This window comes from Lonchura striata, chromosome Z, assembly GCF_046129695.1.
Source record: "Lonchura striata isolate bLonStr1 chromosome Z, bLonStr1.mat, whole genome shotgun sequence".
Classification (NCBI taxonomy): Eukaryota; Metazoa; Chordata; class Aves; order Passeriformes; family Estrildidae; genus Lonchura; species Lonchura striata.
In genome coordinates, this window is record NC_134642.1 from 26,407,444 (window position 1) to 26,426,662 (window position 19,219).

Sequence of the window (19,219 nt, forward strand, 5' to 3'; positions counted from 1 at the left end):
TTGGATGTTTGTTTAAATAATGTAAAGAGATAGTCTGACTATACTGCAGAATGGGAACAGCTGCCAAAACAGGTTTTAGGGGACAGAACATAAGGAGATTTTGCTACAGGGTTTGTCCTTGGGTAATTTCAACTATTTTTAAATCCCCTAGCTTTAAAGACTTTTGATACTTGAGAACTGCTCAGTTTTATACTGTGATTTATCATATATCACAAAATAAAAAAAAAAATCATAATATAAAATCACAGGAGAAACTGCTGCTGCCTGTGATGAGTTTCCCTTCACTACACTGATGATTCCTGTTCTGCTGCCTCAGGAAACATCTTTATTTCTGAAAATTTGTTTATGAAAATTGAATCAAATCACTTACAAAACAAGAGATGAGATGGCATTCTCTAATTTAATCAGGTCATATTTGAATAACATAAACCAAATAGGTGTAATGAGGACTCATGGGAGAGCATAAAATATTTGGAGTGTGAGTTTTCACCTCATTTGGAGACAGCAGCAGTTGCAAAGGATAGGGCAAGTTCATTAGTCCTTGCTGACAGGACTTCACCTGTTGAGAAAGTCTCAGCACTTATGGAAGTAATGAAAATTATTAGGAAAACTTGATGACCTGGACAATGGATGTATGATTAATGAAAGGATGCAGAGGTATATGAGGCATGCAAACAGGAGCAAAAGCTGAAGTGGTAACTGTGGTGGCTGAACGAGGGCCTTTGTAATACCACAGCAAAACAGAGTGGATATTTCTAATGGAAAAGTAAAATAAATTACATTTTTGAACCTATGGGAGTGGGTGAGAATAATGTGAGGACATCAGCTCAGCCCCAGCTGCTGAATTTTCAGGGGAAAACAAACTTATGAGGGTTAAGAGTTACAAAAGTCTATCATATCTCTGGTTCCAGGTAATTTGTACTGATGTGATGACAATGTCCTCAAATAAGTGACTGTGATGTGGTGAGGACTATAGTGAGGCTCCTGTGGGTGAAAGCATGGGGAAGGCCTATCTCAGCTTGAACTGTATCAGGGCTGGAACAGAAGGCAGCAGCTTCCCAAACAGTGAGAGACAGGTGTTGGTACAGCCACATGCAAAATTACTTTCTTCAGAAATTAAATAGTGCTTGGTGTCATTTTGTTACTCTTACTAGACTTGGTCCTAGGGAAGGGGAATAACTTTTTAGACACAGAATTTTAAAAATACCAAAAGATGTATAATGGAATAAATACTCACTTGGGTTGGATATTTGGAAAAGAGAAGCATCAAGACAATGTACATCACAAGTCCACCAAAAGAGATTAGCTGACGGGATCCTCGTTTTGTTGTGTCGAAGATGAGCCAGCAGATGATCATTATAATAAGAGCTGCATACAACACCCTAGGAAATAAAAAAACATCACAATAGCCTGGAAAAGATGTTTGGGATATTCCTTTCCCTTCCCATACCCAAAACATTTACATCTCTGCGAATAAACTCTTTGTACAATGTATTACACTGAAACCTGTAGCTCTACACAACCAGGAACCTGCCTTTGTTAATGCGCCTCTGGCAACATCACTTGGTGGCATCTGGAAGAAATGCCCTCCAAGCCAGTGTATGGGAGGAAACCCAAAAAAAAATAATGAGTGACTCTTGTCTGGGTGCTATTTCTATTATATTAAATGTGGTATCTTCCTTTCCTTTAATCTGTTTTTTCTTTCCCTTCCTTTCCTTTATTGAATCTTTAGTTCTGGGCAAGAAAGGCTGCGATATTTATGATTTGCGCTGTGCTGTTTAGCTGGTGGGCCTACAAAGCACACTCTACTAAGGAGCAGCCGATAAACAGCTAATTTCTTTGTAACCATTTGTAGTCGGTTCAGCTATCTCAGAAACAATTACATGTATATCTGTGTTTCAGTGTTTCTATGGTCCCTGCTATCAGAACAATGTTAAGCTTATTTATTGAAGGTAATTATTGAAACAACAGCCTGGAAGGCAACAAAATACATCACCCCATATACAGAGAGAAAACAAATACTGTCCCAAGTCTTTAATGCTAGTTCTGTCTAACAGAAGGTTTTACTGATTTCAGTGGTACCTAGATACGTCAATTTGATTTTGAGCTGGAGATTAAAAATATTGCAGACAAACTCCACAAAATGGCTTGGCCATCACAATGCTGAGTAACCCTCTCTACACCTGAGAGACTTTCTGTCTCTTGTAAGAAAACAGTTAAACACCTAATGTGTGATGTGTACGATTTAAGGATTGCAGGCCAGGTAATATAGCACTTACTGCCCCTGACTTGTTCCATCTGCTCATCAGAGCTCTCCTGTTCCTTTTGCTCCTTCTCCCAGAGAGGCTGCCAGATCATCTAATGGAAATGCCTCTGTGTGTCTGCTCTCCAATGTGGCTCCTGAGCAGAAGGACCACAATCTTTATAAAACCTTTCTTAGTAAAGCCATTTCTAAATCTTAAGAATAATCTGGGATATTATCCCACACACCTTGAAACTCTCTCTCAGCTAGTAGGTGACCTAGCTGGAATAGATGATAGCTGGCCAATTTTGTCTTCCTTTTTAATGATATTTCGTTTGTTTTTTATTTGGTCTACAAGACTCTTTTTTCTCCCTATTTTGCCAGGGATAACTTCACGATCCCCAATCACTGCTCAGGAATACTTGAAATAAGTGTCTGACAGATCTAATTATCTACTATTTATCTACCAGATTAATGTCTACTATCCCAAATTAAGGTTATACAACCTTATTATGACATTAAATCTGGCTGGCATGTTTTTATTCCTGAAGGTCAAGTAAAAATTGCTAGGGAGATATGTGGAAAAAGTGTCTAGATAATATACTTTAGCAGTTTTCAAGTGTTAAAGTTAAGGTTCTTATGATCTAACAGTTCTCTGAATAGTGAAGAACTTTCTGGTTTTCAGAATGAATGAAAAAGGCTACAATACACATAAACTTTTGTGAACATATTCTCTTTAAGCCATAAAATTTTCCCACATCAATTTGTGGTATTTTTCTATGCTTTCTTCCAAGTCTTTTGATCCTTAGCTACTGCATTGAAATCCTGAATGTGCTTCTCATATTTCCTGGTAAAGATTTAATTAGTCTGTGATTTTATTGAGATACGTGTGATTGACCCATCTCCCTGATCTTATGGGGAAGTAAGCTGAAATAAAATCATAGGGGTAACTTGACTAATGCATTGTCCTTCAATATAAATAGAAAGGGATTAGTATTTACCATTTCAGCCAAAACCATTGTTTTCTCAGACATCGGTCTCCAGGGGAAAAGAATGCAGAAATTCTGTCTTCATATTTAGATATTAAAAAATCCCAGCAGATGAAGAAGATGGCTAGGATAGTGATGACAAAGAGCGGCAAAGCTCTCTGAAAATTCAAACTGCAGGCTGCAATAACTACTGCCAAGTATGCTGTCACAGAAACAAGGATATACATGTCAGTTAGGTTGGTCTTTTTAAAAACAAGATCAAATTTTAAATTTATAAGAGATGATCAAAGTCAGGCCTGTGTTTATCTTTTCGGTACTTTTCTGACTCTCAGCCTAAATACTGAAAAATCTGGCTTTTTTGGATAGTTTTGTTACTTATGATATACTTACTGATATGAAAGGTGGCTCTCATTCTGTCAAAGCAGATTATATGCTTTTGCCAAGGTAAATTCATATGAAACATCTTAATTAAACCCAGAAAAATTAAACCCATCTACAAGAACTTCTTTTTCCTGTGTAAAAGGTATGAATTAAGAGCATGAGTTGTGCTCTGTTTTTCAAAAGAGGATGAGTTTATCCAATAAAACTAGAAACAAACTCTTATAAACATGTCAGTTGACTGATTTGATGACCTTAAGTAATTGTGAAGCTTAAAATTAATTTATTTCATAAAATAGCTATGAAGTTATTTATTTGACAGGTTCACTGCAGATAAATGCTGGCCAAAAAAAAATCCAGTTCTTGTAAAGAATTACTGGATTTTGCCTGTGTCAAAAAAGAAGGACTACTGATTTTTGTAATACAAGTTGCTTTTTATGGAATTAATGTATGAAATCGTGACTTATTCTTAGAACTCACTCACTTTCTTGAGCCAGAATATGTCTGTACTATGATAAAGCAAGACAAAATGAGTTATGAGGGCAGGATACTCAGCATGCAAGCAACACTTTTATAACTACCTCCCGGTGTACTGTCTCATAGATATATTTCAAGTCTCTGTGTTCCCAGTGTTCAAGTAGGAAGATCTCAAAAACAAACTTGGTGAAGTAGAAGGAAACAAACCAACCTACTGGCTAATTAGGAAAGGGAGAAAGAAGAATATCTGAATGATTTTGCAGTGTATACTGTAATAAGACCATTTATTCCAGAAAAATTGCAGTAAATATTGAGTGATATGGGTCAGCAAAGAAAACTTTAATTTCCAGCCTGATGACTTAAGTTCAGTCCAGTTTGGTGCCTGACAGTTTATAAAGTGATTTCATGGTCTTGGACAAGGTATTGAAGCTGCAGTTTTGGAGTCAGCTGGTAATGGAGTAGACACAAATACTGAACTATGCTGTTATCACAAGTGTAATTGCTAGTCAGACTTTAAATATGCTGGAGAAGCAGTTTAGCAAGATTTGTGCTTTTGTTATATTTGGGAATGAGTGGAAGTTTTGCAATCTGGAATTTTCTCTGGGACTAAATTCTTAACTACTTTGAAATACATCATTAAAGAGAGTCAAGAATTTTTATGCCAGACAAAGGCAGCACAGCCTATAATCTCATACAGGTAAATAAATAAGGCTTCAGCAATTCTGGATGTAATATACTGTACCTGTTATTAAAATTCCATAGATCACACAATGAATTTTGGTTTTATGTTTCTTGCAAAATTCACAGACTTCATCATACCTTATTTCTAAATGCCTAGGAAAAAAAGATCAACAAAGAATAGAAATGTAAGCTTTTGTAGAAGAAAATTGTGTTAAAATTATCAGAATTTCTCAGCTGAAATTCATTGAACTTGGAGAGGATTATATTTGGATCTCAAAGTCACAATATAAAGTGCCTTTTGAGAGGGACTTCTTTGGGTTGATGTTGGATGGGTGAAAAAGAAAATATGGCAGATATCTGATGGGTCAATCTGTCATCTACACAATGGGCCAAAGTCAGCAGAACAGTTCTGCTACCCTCTGAAGTACACCTCTTCTGTGAAGAGATTTGTTAACAGGGGTAGTGCAAACTCAGTAAGTAGTTAAGAGATTCAGTGTCCATTACTAGACCCACAAAGTCTATTAATACAGGCAGCCCACCATTATATGTGGAATAGTAGTATTGCTGTAATTGTAAAGGCCTAAGGCTGCATTTGTGTGTGTAAAATAACCAATACCAATCAAAAACCTCATTACAGTGAGCATAGATATTTCTGGATTTTTAAAATTTGTTTGTTATTATTAACTTTTAATCTCATCATCTCTTAGAAGTTAAAATAGTTTGTTATATTTTAATGTCATGCTGTAGTATCAGTTCTTCCAATTATAACATATTTCACTTTCTTTGTTTTCCTTACTAAAGGTAACAGCATGATTTCATGGAGGAGGTCGAAATTTAGGGAAATAGCAGTTAAGGGAGTTAATTCAACAGAGATTTCCAGTGTTAAATATGCTGATGATGTGGACATATATCAATTACAGAAGCAGTGGCTAAAAAAACACCTTCATTTGTGCAAGCTGGAAAAAAATTACAGCTATGTTTTTGTCATCTGAGAGGCCCTGCTTTAGCAAGGCACATCTCTGAAGCACTTTCGTGCATTCCCAATCTGTAAAGGCAATGTTATATTTAGAGATGCTAATTATCCAGACTGTACTTGTTTGGAAACTAAATGCAGCTGGAGTTAGATGCATGTATCCAGCATGAATACCCTTCTTTTCTGCACTCAAAAAATTCAATTAATTTAAAATGAATTTGAGAGAAACAAGAAATATTAATTTAAATTATATCAGCACACTGAATAACAGAGCAAGAGCACACTCCTTTTGCAAGTACAAAGAGTAATAGGTTCTCAGAGAAATCTTGATTGCTTTTGATACTTCAGTTTCAGTTCTGGGAATTCCTGTTGCTTCACAAATCATAGTACTTTTTTTTTTTCTAACTTGTAAGAACATTAGGTTATCTATCCAACCTCAGCAGAAAGATTAGATACAACAGGGAAAGAAAAAAGGAGAAATGAGAGACAAATAGATGGAAAAGGCAGTTACTTTATCAAATTTATGGTTCAACCAAGAAAAGGAAAAAAAATACTGTTACTGCTACTTATGAGCCCTTTGGGATTTAAAATTATTACTTTCATATTTCTTGTAATTTCTTCTTTTATCTAACATCTCTATCTCCTTTTTATTTTATTAATTTAGGCTATTATGACTTTGGTACCAGAATATCTTAAATATTTAAGCACATAGGTCATAAATATGCAGCTCTGTTCTGAAAGGTGGCAGAGAAAAATGCTTCTTATGAAATATGGTTAATTTAATAAGGAAACATTATTTTCTAAAAGCTGATCTTATAGGCTTGAAATATAACAGAAGATGTTAAAAAAACAGATCTCACTTAAGCACATTAATGTAAAATATTTATGTATGTCAAAACTATTCTTGCTTGCATTTTGTAACTCAAATAATTTTTCATTTGTGCATGTACTTAAGAAGGGAATGTTAAAACCTTGCACTTGCAGTGAATCTGTGTTATCAATAGGCTGATCTTTCAAAAGGGCTGTGCCTTAGACTCTGACTACTCAGTGCTATCTGTTGAAAGAAATCAGTGACACATATGAGCACTTAGTATGATTTTATGTATTGTGTCTTAACTTTTTTAATGCCTTAAGCAAGGTTTGCAGTTTTCACAAAAAATACCTAATCCTCAAGTAAAATGTGGATGTGTGTTTTCACTCTGTGATCTCTTGGAAGTAGAGCAAACACAAAGTAAAACTTTTGTTGTGTCAAAATGCCTTTTTTTCACAGCTATTCTATTCTTACCTTGTGCTGGAGCTATGCAAACTGAAAGATAATAGTGAATCTTCAACTTCCTGAAAGAGACTACTCTTTAAGATCTCTGTGTAAAAAACACTGCTCTGGAAATATTGGAAAAGAAGTTATTGTATCAGGAAAAAAAAATGCTTCTTTAATTGGCAAGGCTTTAAAAGGATAGTTCACCAATCACAGATGTCATTTATAAGGTACAATACTTTTAAACAAGTTGTGTTTTTGTATCACAAAAATTGCTGAGCAATACAAAGGTCTGTGTAGCACAGGGGTATGGCAGTGAAATTTAGTGCTGTCACTCCAGAAGCATAAACACTGGCAGCTTTTTTCTTAGGCCAGGATGGAGTAGAAGACTTATTCATGCAAAAAACACATTACCCTTTCAGGCGTGGTTGCTCATGATCTTCATCTATGGAGGTGTGTTTGTTTTCATGCAGATCACTCTCAATATTGATGTATTCATCCCCCTGGAAAGCAGATGAGTGCCAAGGTTGTCAGAGGGGTTTATGTTTCTTAGGTAAAGCAAAAAACCATCCTCACTGGCAGCTGGCTGAAGCAGTCTCTAGAATTTCCTGTCTGCACTCATTCATGGCTCTCCCATCTGCCACCAAATCTGTGATCAGTATTTAGACCAGCTGAGGAGTTTCCCAAGTCATTCACACCACTTTCAAAAGGGAAATACAGGGGAGGAAAATACCAGCATTACTCAGAGCTGAAGAGGGCAGGACCTCATAGGTAGTACTACTGCACAGTTGGAAAAGGCAGGCTGTGAATTAGCCAGCACCTCCTATAGACACGCCCAGGTTTTGTTGCTGTCTCTTTGAGAACTTCAATATGATGGAACTTTTGTATATGGAGTCTGGTTAAACTGGGCGAGGCTCAGTGTTTTAAAAATTTAACTAAGCCAACAATTTTATTCTGAAGAAAAATTGTTGCCAGAGTCCACATAAGCGTGGCAGTGTTAAAGCTTTTGTATAACTACAGGCTGCCTTGCACCCTGTGTGAGGACCACCTTGAGGCGGCCAAGAAGGGCACGGCCCCTCGAAGCTGCTCAGAGCACCCATGGGGGCTATCATGCCTCCATCCCATCCTGGTGGGGCACAAGGAAGGAGTTTGTCCCATGGCTTCTTACCTCCATGCTGCTGGTGGGGCCCGCAGGGTGGCCAGGGCCCTGTGTTCGGAGAGCAGCGATCCTGCTGCGGCGCCGCGCTCTCCCTCTGAGCTGCGCCCGCCTGACTGCCCTGGGCTGTCGGCCATGGCCAGGGCGATGGCAGCCCCGATGGCAGCCCCGGCCTGGCCGGCGGCCCACAGTGCTCAGCCGCCTTTCCAGCAGTGACAATCTACAGGTGACTTTACCCTTTGTTATTCTGTCACTTTTGTTTATGTTAAGTCAATTCCCCAGTCTGCTGTGGGAAACAAGGCCCACCACACACCTTGTCCTGGCTCCTGCATTCCGTCTGTCTGTCCTGCTGCAGGTGCTGCCAGAAGCCCTGGAGAGCTCTCAGTTAGTTGCCAGGCAGAGACCTGAACCACAGAGCCGTGCAATGGCCTGGGTTAGAAGGGACTTTAAAGATCATTAAAGATCAGAGTTCCAACCCCCTGCCACGGGCAGGGACACTCCACACTATACCAGGTTTCTCAAAGCCTCACCCAGTTTGACTTTGAAGACCTTCAGGGGCATCCACAACTTCTCTGAGCAAATTATTCCAGGGTCTCATCATCCTCACAGTAAAAACTTTTTTTCATGATATCTGATCCAAACCTACCCTTTTTCCATTTAAATCCAGTACCCCATATCCTATGACTACATGCACCTATAAAAAGTACCTCTTCCTTTTTTTTTTTGTAAGCCCCCTTTAAGTGCTGAAAGATCCTGAAGCTTCTCTTCTCCCAGTGGACCAGCCACATTTCTCTCAGCCTGTCAAGTATCTTCAGGCTTTAATGATCTCAAAGGCAAAACTAACACATGGTGAGACCAGAGGAGTATATACCTGGAAGCTGCTGTTTCCTCTCCTACAGAAAGCTCAGCGTTAATACCAGCAGGAGTCTGTTGGTCCTCTTGGCTGTAGTTTTTGGAGCAGGGTGCTGTGCAGCTCTATGGAGCAGCACTGCAAAATATGACTACATCGTCACTAAACTCAATTTCTTTGCCTCTGGTCTTGGTTGTGAAATAAAGCAAAACTGGAAAATGCCTGCTATATTACTATTACTTTTGATAGCTGGCAGTACTCTTTTCAATGGCTGTACAAGCTAGGCTTCTTATCTGAGGGACACTGAGTGCTCATAAATGATATGTAATTATCATTTATTCCTGAGCCTAATTTTGGAATATATTGCATACCAGTGCTTCTTACAGATTTTTTAACCTACATTATAAAATCAGGAGAGCCCTAGCCCCCCAGGTGGAAGTGCCGTGCTTTAACATTTGCAGGCAGCTACACTCCCTTTGGCACTGTGTCGACTCTCCTGGTCACAGCTTAAAGCTCATGTCCTACGGATTTTGCTTTCATTCCCAACATCATTCCCACTGCCACCACTTCATGCACTGCTTAGGCCAGGTCATGCTCTCCTATCTCTTTTCCCTATGTTTCCATATACTCCCTGTGCCTAGATCACCCACAGCCTGAACTCTGGCCCTTTTTGAAGTATATGGATTTTTGAAGTATAAGAATTTTTGAAGTATATGGTTTATCTTGAGAATATAAGCTGTTTTTTTCTTTTGAGTATGTCAGTTACAAAAGCATCAATCTACATATTTTCACATTGTTCACAATGTATTTCATATGCTTAGAATATTACTATATCACTCTTCCATTGTCACAAATGCTTCCTACAATGACATTAAAATGTGAGAAAATCTGAAATCAAAGACAACTTTCTGTGAATGTGTAGATACAAAAGGAAATTGCAGAATGGATGCAAACCCCTTTTATTTTTTTCATGGCCAAACATGATACCATGATACTATGGTTTGGTTTGTGGGGAGTGTTGGCCATTGCTGAGAGTTACCTAAGGGTTGTGTGAAGGATATGGACTTCTGCCAGCAAAGGGAGACACTGCTAAGTCCATACTGTAAAGATCTTCAAAATAAATTCTTATGCCTCTCTCACAGTGTGACAGAGAAATTGTTGGTGCAAATATACCCACCTCTGATATTTTTGCACCAAGTAGTGGCAGAATGATTTCAGATGAACTTTTTCAGTGGGGAAATTGGTTTCTCTGATAAAAATAAATCTTTCATGCATGTCAGTACTTTTCTCCAATTTTCTGCAGTTTCAATCAGTTCTGAAAATCCTTTTTGAGTTTTTTTGTTTTGTTTTAACAATTTCCTTTTTGCCAGCTTTTTTGAAGATTGAAGTATAGACATCATCTACCACCTCTCTCTCCTAGGATCTCAGATTCCAGTCTAGTTCCCAGGAGTGCTTATCAGAATAGTCTAAGTGATCCTTTCCATCACTGTACATCTGTTATTAATTCAACTCCGAGAGCAGAGACATTACTTTGCACCATGTCTTTGTTGCCTCTGATCATATTCAAGAAAGCAACAGAAGATAGAAATGAGTACCCACTGCATCAAGTATTAGAAATATATGATGCTTTGAGTACCATTACCAAACTTGGCAAGTAGATATGATTACAACAGAATAGAATTTTTAGAGCAGCAAGTTATTTCTGGAGTGAGGATGTGAAAATATTAATGCCTAACAAGGGTGAAATACCTGTGGATTTTTTTAACCTGACTCTCATGTTTTCATAGTGGGATACTCAGTATCTGGGCTTAAACAAACATGCAGTCAAAAGAAGACAAAATCAATGTGCTTATTATTACAATAATCTGCATTGTGCTCTCTTCTTCTCTGGTCAGTTTTACACTGTTGCCTCAAGTTTGTGTTTGTCTGAAATTTTCCCTATTTAGAATGTTTATTTAATAATTAAATATGAATTTATTATTAGACATTTGGTATTATGAATTCTTTGTCTGACTGAAAGATTGTATCTCTAAAACAAATGATTACAGATTCTCTTTTTTCACTTTCTCATGAGAAAATGCTATTAGGGCAACTCCTTGTCCAGTCTTCCCTCTGGTTACCATTTCTGATGCCTCTTTTGTATCTTGTATGAAACCATTATGACATTGGAATACATTTTTTCTGAACCCTACACATATAATTTTTTTTTTTTTAATGTATTTTTTGAGAATAGAACATACTTCCCTCTCTGTTTATACATTTTAAATTATATTCAGATTTTGTTAGAATATCTGTCTTGGATATACACATTGTTGATATTAACTTTGAGGTTTACTAATTTTCATAAGGTTATTTGGTAGAAAGAAAAAAAGAAAAAACATACCTGATTAATATGCACTGCTTCCTTATTTTGTGAATCCTTGATTCTCTGCAAATTGTCTCTAAGGCCTTTCAGATTTGTATCATCCACACAATCATCACTGTAATTCTAGAACCAGAAATTATATGGTTCAATATAATTGAATCAGAAGCTGAAAGCCTCTCTTGTGTATAGTAAGACTGAGTTATAATCTGATGCCTGGGCTACCATGGAAGAAAGTGAATAGGTGACAGGAAATGGGGTCAAGTTGTACCATGAGAGGTTTACATTAGATATTGGGAAAAACTTCTTCACTGAAAGGGTGGTCAGGCATTGCAACAGGCTGCCTGGAGAAGTGACAGATTCACCATACCTGAAGTGTTCCAAAAACCTGTAGATGTGGCACTCTGAGGACATGGTGCTGCTAGATTAATGGTAGGACTCAGTGATCTTACAGGTCTTTTATTATCTAAATGATTCTACAATTCTCTGTGTAACTTTACCACAAAAGGGACACCAAAACTTGGTGTGCAAAGCTTGGCTATTTGAGTCCCTGCACTAGTGCATAAAGGTGCCTTGGTCATGAATGGTGCTCAACTAATGTGAATCTGCTGTTTTCTTCACTAAACTCACATGTTCCCCATGGTGAATTGTGCTGTTCATTGTCTCAGGACTGGTTCAACAAGTTTATAAAAATCCAGGTCTTCTCACCAAGGGCAAAATGGACTATTTAGGGCCTTCCCCAATTGTTCATACCTTTCCTCCAGTATTTATGCTCTTTACACATATGGAGTAAATGTGAGCATGTACTTGTATTGATCTTAGAATAAAACTCTCAGGATATCTTTAAAGAGAAGAGTTAGCTTTACCACATTAATCCTTTGAGGTATACCTTTTATCAGAGAGATGAAGACTGCCATTACCAGCCCAATTATTTCTAATTTTTTAAAAATAAATCCTGAACCTCAATTTTCTTGTTCCTTAACATTTTGAAGGATAAGATATCTCTTTTTAATAGACCTAGAACATCTAGTTCTTGATTTTGTAAGAAAGCTGCCTAAACAAAATTTTGGATAACTTACCTCTTCAATTGTTGTGAATGTTTTGTATTTCAGTGGTTTCTTATGGCAGTAGTTATATTACAGTAATTTCACTGGGTTTTACTGCATGAAGTATCTCATTATTTACATGGTAATAGACTCAGTAAATTAGTATTTACAACTAAACAATCACTTCCACAAGAACAATACAAAATAACCTGAATCATAGTAAATTAATAAAAATTTCTAAAGACAGGAATAGGCAGTACTACTAGAAAAAAATTGAATTTTGCCTTAAAGCAGAAACATGGCCTTAGAAGCAACTAGAACAATGCTCAGTAATATTTTTCCTTAAAAACACTTTGCCTCTAAAGTTCACAAAAGATGAGTTTCAAAGTGGTTTTGTAACTTTTTGTATCTCAGAGGAGTCACAAGAGGCTGTTTATTCAAATGCTCTTGTCTTGATACATCAATTTCCTCACATCTAGGTGAAGAGTATATTTTCCTTCTCTTAAGAGAGATATTTCTGTTTCAGAAATTTGTCACTTGTTTGCCTTCTAACCATACCAGGGTTTGCTGTAGCTGCCCCTGCAGCCAGCAACAAACACAACTACTGAACACTCCAAACAATTAAAAAAAAAAAAAACACAAGAAACAGAGATTAACTGTAGCATTGAGATATATTAAAAATATTACACAGGACAGTGTAGCAAAGTCAAAGTGCTATAGTTCTGTAATTCACATACACATACATTCCTGAGAATGGTGTCTTTGAAGATTTCCATACTTGTTGCTGAGGAAGAAAAAGCAGAGGTCTCCTAGAACTTTTTCAGTAAATGTGTGGAAAAAAAAAAGTATGCAAGTTGCTGTTTATGAAATACACAAGAAAAGAATAATCTATGTTGGAAGACACCTCTAGAAGTCACTTAGGTGAGCCCACTGCTCAAGTGCAATAATTACATAAAAAGTTTCGTTTATAGAGTAATTAAAACATATGAATGTATGAGTAATATAACAAAAGTAGTAAGAGCATCACACAATTACTGGAACTCAGTAGCTCACACTGCAGATGGATAGATTGGTGTTCCTCTCTGTAAATTTAAAAAGTTGCTATTTCAACTGATCATATCACATTTCTGGATTATTACTGATTCAGTAGAAACTGGTTAATTATTATTGATAACACATTTAGCTTAGTAAGATTTCTGTTGACTAGAACAGGCTTTGAATGAGTGCTATTAAGCTGAGAAATATTTCACAGCTGATTTTTTAAGAACTGTGTCTTCATTCTCCCCTTATAGAATTTTTTTTTTGTTTGGTGAATACACATAACTTAACCCTACTGCTTGAAGGAAAAAACCTATTTTTAATTTCTAATAAGAACAGAAATATTCAAGTGACAAAACTGCCTTTTCCCCTTTCCTGCTTAGTGTCTCAGGTACTGAAGGAAGTCCTCAACAAAATGTTAGTCTGTGTTTATCAGCTACTGTTACTGGTTGCTGAGTAAGCAACTCAGCACAGATAGAAAACTTCTACCTCATTTACTCAGTATCCTTTTCCAGCTCCCCGTAAATGTCTGGAGAACGAAACAGTGCAGGAGAAAATGGGTGTCCAAGCCTGAGAACTACAATTAGCACAATCCTGCTATGAACACAGGCCAGTACAGCAGCATGTAAAGTCACTTCTGAACCTGCTCCATCTGCAGGTGACCATGAGATAGCAGGAAGTTCACAGAAAAGCTTCGATGGGAAAATTCTTTTTGCTTTAGTGCACAATTAAAGGATTACAGAATTGGTCTATCTATTTTGAATGTTTGTAATATGAAAAGTATTTTGAAGCAGTGTTTCTGCTTTCACAAACTGCTTTACTTTAAAGCTTGGAATTCCCCTCTTGTAAAATACTTGATTAAATGACAAGGACATAGCTATCTCAACTCTGTATGCTCTTTCAATATTTGTTTAGTTCCCTCTTGACAAGCTGTTAATTGACCCAGAAGTGTTGCAGGACTACATTCATTGATCTTTCCTGCCATCTCCTCCTTGATTTTGAAGGAGGATGGATTTTGCAAAAGTCTAATAACTTCTATTATGCTTTTAACAATAGCAGACAGTCTGGGATAAATGGTGTTTACGCTCATGCTGGTTAAAGAGGAAAATAGGCTAGCCAACATTGCATCGAGGCAGCTGCTTAAACTTTTTAAGGGTGGGTCCTTATATTATGCTGGAGATTAGAATAGGGATACTCAAGAAACTCAGTGGAAAACAGATGCTTCAAAAGCAAATTGTTCAAGTTATAATGTCGGATTTTGTTGCTTTCATGCTCTTTTTAATTGTATTTGCCCAGTAGAAATGAAGCCATCCAGTTTACAATTCAAAACTTGCTTTTCTTAAATAGTCAGTGATCCTGAACACCATTCATCTACATTTTCCCTCATGTACTATCTTTTGTTAGCCAGTGCCATGATTCTGGAGTTTAAATACATTTTAAATATTTAGGAAGAATTTACTTAAATTAATAATTACAGTACTCATAACAACCTGTCAAATTATAAAATGCAGTCTACAAGGCAGGAAGGATGAATGTTTATTATCCATGCACTAAACTACAGCAAATGAGTTGTATAAACTCATATATAAGAAAAAAGGTTCTGCCAGATATAAATTTAGCAGGCTACCTCTTCATGGGGTGTTTTGAAAAGGACTGTAAATAAGACCCTCCACCTCTGAGTACATAGTTTTTTCCTTAAAAAAATAAGGTTTTCAGGATAGGATAGTTGCCTGTTATCCTGAAATATAGGAGTTTTTAATTAAAAAGAAAATATGGCTTTGGAAAGCAAGTTATGAAAACATGGAGCAGGATTACATAATTTTCTGTCTGAATCTGGTTAAATAATGCAGTGGAATACCACCTTCATTACCAAGGGTAAACATAACAGTGATGCTTATGAAATACTAATTCTTAATAACATCGATAGTCTTAATTAACCCACCAGACAAGAGTATCTAGGAAACTGTGAAAAATGGCAATAAACAGAAATTGCATTTTTTTTTTTAATATATTTTAACCTTGTTTGAATGAAATACATGCATGCATTATGTCAAGACAAATATCCTCTGCACTGTAAGCAAAGGTCATAATTTTAAAGGGGATCCTTCCTCAAGTTAACTCCTTAAGACCATGCTGTGGTCTGCTACAGAAACAGGTACAGGTTGTTTAATGCATCATAATTCTAGGAATAGGAGGCCAGTGAAGAATAAATATTTATTAGCTATTATCCTCCCCTTATGCTGTATTTATGTTTGCCTCTGTGTTGCTTTTAACTGTAGGGCAGTTTATTCATCCCACCTACTGTTCCTTTTTAAGATGCAGCTTTTATCATTCCTTATGGAGTAAGTGTGACTTGATGTTTAATGTTATCAGAGATCTGAATCATCAGAACTGATTAGATAAAAATTTTGCCTCTTTAATGAGGGCTAAAGACAAGCTAAGTAAATCCAGTCTCAGTTTTAGGGTTACTGTTAGTGATAGAGTTTCTGAGCAGGCATAGTGGTCCTCCAGCCAGGCAGTGCCATATATGAGGTTGACTAAAACACCTCGAAGGCAAGAGACACAGTAGCATTTCCACACATTAAGTATGACATTATTGTAGCTATAGATACACAATCTGTTATGCTGGTACATAGACACTTAGGAGGAACAATTTTCTCAACTGAGGATAATGATCTAAGTTCCTTAAATTACATGATATTTTTAAGAAGAAAAAAATTTACAATCTGAATGTCTCATTAGAAACAGTGCAGCAATCTGTTGATTCTACCTGTGGGGTAGCATGCAAAGCAGGTAACTCTAGCATGTAAGTCTTAACTGCATTGGGTTTTATTAAGTTAAATACTTTATTACTGAAGGGTAGAAGCATGGTAGGGAAGACTGGCAGTATGGGTAAAGAAAACGATGTCTTTTCTTAAAACCTACAGGAAAAACTCTCTCATTGTATTACACCCAAATGGCTGTTGGTAATTGAGATATTCCTAATATCAAAAAGAGAGAGACAAAGAGAGAAACAGCAGAGGTGTACGTTTGCAGTTTATCGTCTCTTGAGACCATTTTGAGCTGTTAATAAGGGGGAAATTTGCTTCTGGGTCTCCCGGGTACTGGCATTATCACGAGGTAATAATGCAGGACCTGCGATTTCAAACTATGCTCACGTGGAAACTGCATAGCGTACAAAAGAAGTAGCTGATATTTTGCAGAACCAGGCATTTTTAAAAATGCAATTAATGGTATCAATATAACTTCGTGCTGCATGGATGCATATCCCATCTGAAAGTTAACATTTGTTAAATGAGGGTGTACTAAACTACCATTGAAAAGGGTGATGGAGTGAAAATCCTACCACAGTACAAATGGAGGTGTGTTTACATATCAATAGCAACTGAGAATTTGAGAAGAGCTCATAGTTATCACCCTCTGACCATCTGTGTGACAAATCAAAAAGCAGACTACTCTATATTACAACTTTTTCATCCTCTTAGTGTCCCTTTGCAACAGAAACCACAATGCTTCTCATTCTTGACTTAATAAAGATCTGATATGAGCCTTCATCGATCGCTTGTTAGCCTTACGCTGCTTCGTATTACACTGAGAGCTGTTTTACTAACGTAAGATACCTTACAAATTGCCTAATTTGCCTTTGTCCCTCTCTTACATTATCCCTCTGTGCATTAATCATGAAGTGGTTCAGGTGCATCTGAAGGTACTTTGGATACTTAAAATGGTACCTACATGGATACTTAAAATGGTTTAAATTACACCTTTTCCAGAACATTTTTTGTATTTTGTGGTTTAGGTAAGATACTTGTTGCTTAATACACTAAGACACATTTATTTTGGATTAATTAAAATGTTCATTTGTGCAGAAAAATCTTTAAACACAAGAAATAGTGGGAAAATATTAGATTATTTACTTTTCAGTGACTTTTACTGTGATTTGTTTGTATACAGAATTTTACCTATCTCCTTCTGTGCCTTATTTCTCTAGGGAGCGACTTACATATTGAAACAGAGATAGGACAGTGTAAAAGTAAATAAAAATTGCCTGAGTAAGCTAGCTGCGTAAGGCAGAAAGTTAATCCGGGTTACTATACTGTGTTACACAGATCTCTGAGAAAAAAGGTGATTTTCAGCTTATGCCATTTAAGAGAGTTTCCAGATAGGGGCTCCTCTTCTTTTTGAGTTTGTAAGCACATATTTAGGAAGAGCATGGCACTAATTTAGGCATGTATTTTGTGTGAAAACACAGGATAAATCCTCTTATCTCGCTCACTTGAACTGACAGACTCAAGTTCAATTTGCTCCGAAGCACAGATGAGTTGAGGGTGCTCTGATTACTCAAGAGAAAGCCCTAACCACCGGGCGATCATGTTTTAAGAGTTAATTCTCTTGCCTACGTTCCTTAAATATTTCCTGACGGGCTTCTCTGTTCATATAGCGCAATGAACAAATACACAGAGAGGTTGAATGTCGCTGATGTTATGTAATAGTCCACATGATTAGCATCTACGAAGACCCTTTTGTGTTATTTGGATAGTGTCCGCAGATATCCTCAGCTACCCGCTTCCTGCTAGCTGAGATCAGGGGCAGAGTAAGGATCGGAGACTGCAAAGGAGAGCAAGGATCTGCCTTGTTAATATAGCCCACTTGAGAGTATTTCACAGCCACCGTCTCTCCCCCCGACCTATTCTACTTTCAGCAACAAGTACAGTGAGCCAGTCCGGCTGCGGGTTCGCAAGTTTCTGTTTGTGTCTGCTCTAATTCCAGTGAAAGCACAGGGATGCTGGGCACTAAGAAACAGTAACTAAATACTTATGGTATTTTGATTTTTTTTGGTGGTGTTTATTTGTTTGCAGTGGTTTGTGCTTCCGCTTGCGAAATCGCGTTTCTTAAATGGCTGTTAATATTACTTTATGCTTAGAAAATGCAAAACCTTCTGGGTTGGCCCCTTCTGTCCGTGCTCTTCTCAAGAGTAGAAGAAAATTGCGCTTACAATTGTGCATGGAAGAATGATATGCCCCACTATGATTACATTATTACTTTATAATTTTTTTCTCATATTATTGAAATAGATTGCTTTGATGAGTTATGTGTGAGCTGCATAATGCTGACTTTCTCTTCAACAGAACTGTAAATGACCTATCCTCAGGAAGAACCAGCAACTGATAGAGCAAATGGGATCCAGTTGTGAGATCCACCAGCCTATGAAATATTACCAAGTCAGGACACTCTTCAAAGCTAGTTGTATACCACTGAGTAGAACATACACCTGAATAAGTCAATTGTACTCAGCTTTTTTTCTTTTTTTTTCCACAAGAGCCGTGTACTTTGGCAGGGTATCAGCACGTAGAATGTTGTAAAATACCTGCAGGCAGAGCGCGGAAAATGCTTTTTCTTTGTTCAGGGACTGAATTCAACATTGTTCAACGTTTTTAACTCCTTCCTCTTTCCCAGCAAGCAAAGGAAACCACGCTTACCTGGAAGGCCAAATTGTGCACCCCTGAGTGGTCACGGTTGGTCTCCGTCAGCTCCATGTGCCTGGTATGGAGTTTTTGGTGACTGTTAGAACGCTGGAAGCTACTTGCAGTACTGGGGAGAATCGGGCAGGACCTGGTTAATGCATCCACAGGACCGGTATCACTTGAAGTAAAGCTAGCTGGAGGCCTTCTCAGGTTACTTTTACTCCCACTTAACTCCACCTTCTCGATCCACTAGCACAGCCCCTTTTGGAAAACGGCCTTCAGAGACAAGACTGGAGGATACCTGCAA

General features: G+C 37.4%; 1 protein-coding gene across 1 annotated transcript in view; it reads right to left on the reverse strand.

Moving 5' to 3' along the window:
* Positions 1 to 18,984, reverse strand: part of SLC28A3 (solute carrier family 28 member 3) — a 39,068-nt gene extending 20,084 nt beyond the window's left edge. Inside the window, exons 1-6 of the mRNA XM_077790353.1 lie at positions 18,928 to 18,984; positions 11,385 to 11,489; positions 7,410 to 7,498; positions 4,829 to 4,920; positions 3,244 to 3,433; positions 1,238 to 1,382 (exon numbers count right to left, since the gene is read on the reverse strand). Coding sequence (XP_077646479.1) covers positions 1,238 to 1,382; positions 3,244 to 3,433; positions 4,829 to 4,920; positions 7,410 to 7,498; positions 11,385 to 11,489; positions 18,928 to 18,984 — 678 coding nt within the window. The remainder of the gene's footprint in view (positions 1 to 1,237; positions 1,383 to 3,243; positions 3,434 to 4,828; positions 4,921 to 7,409; positions 7,499 to 11,384; positions 11,490 to 18,927) is intronic.
* Positions 18,985 to 19,219: the final 235 nt, after the last annotated feature.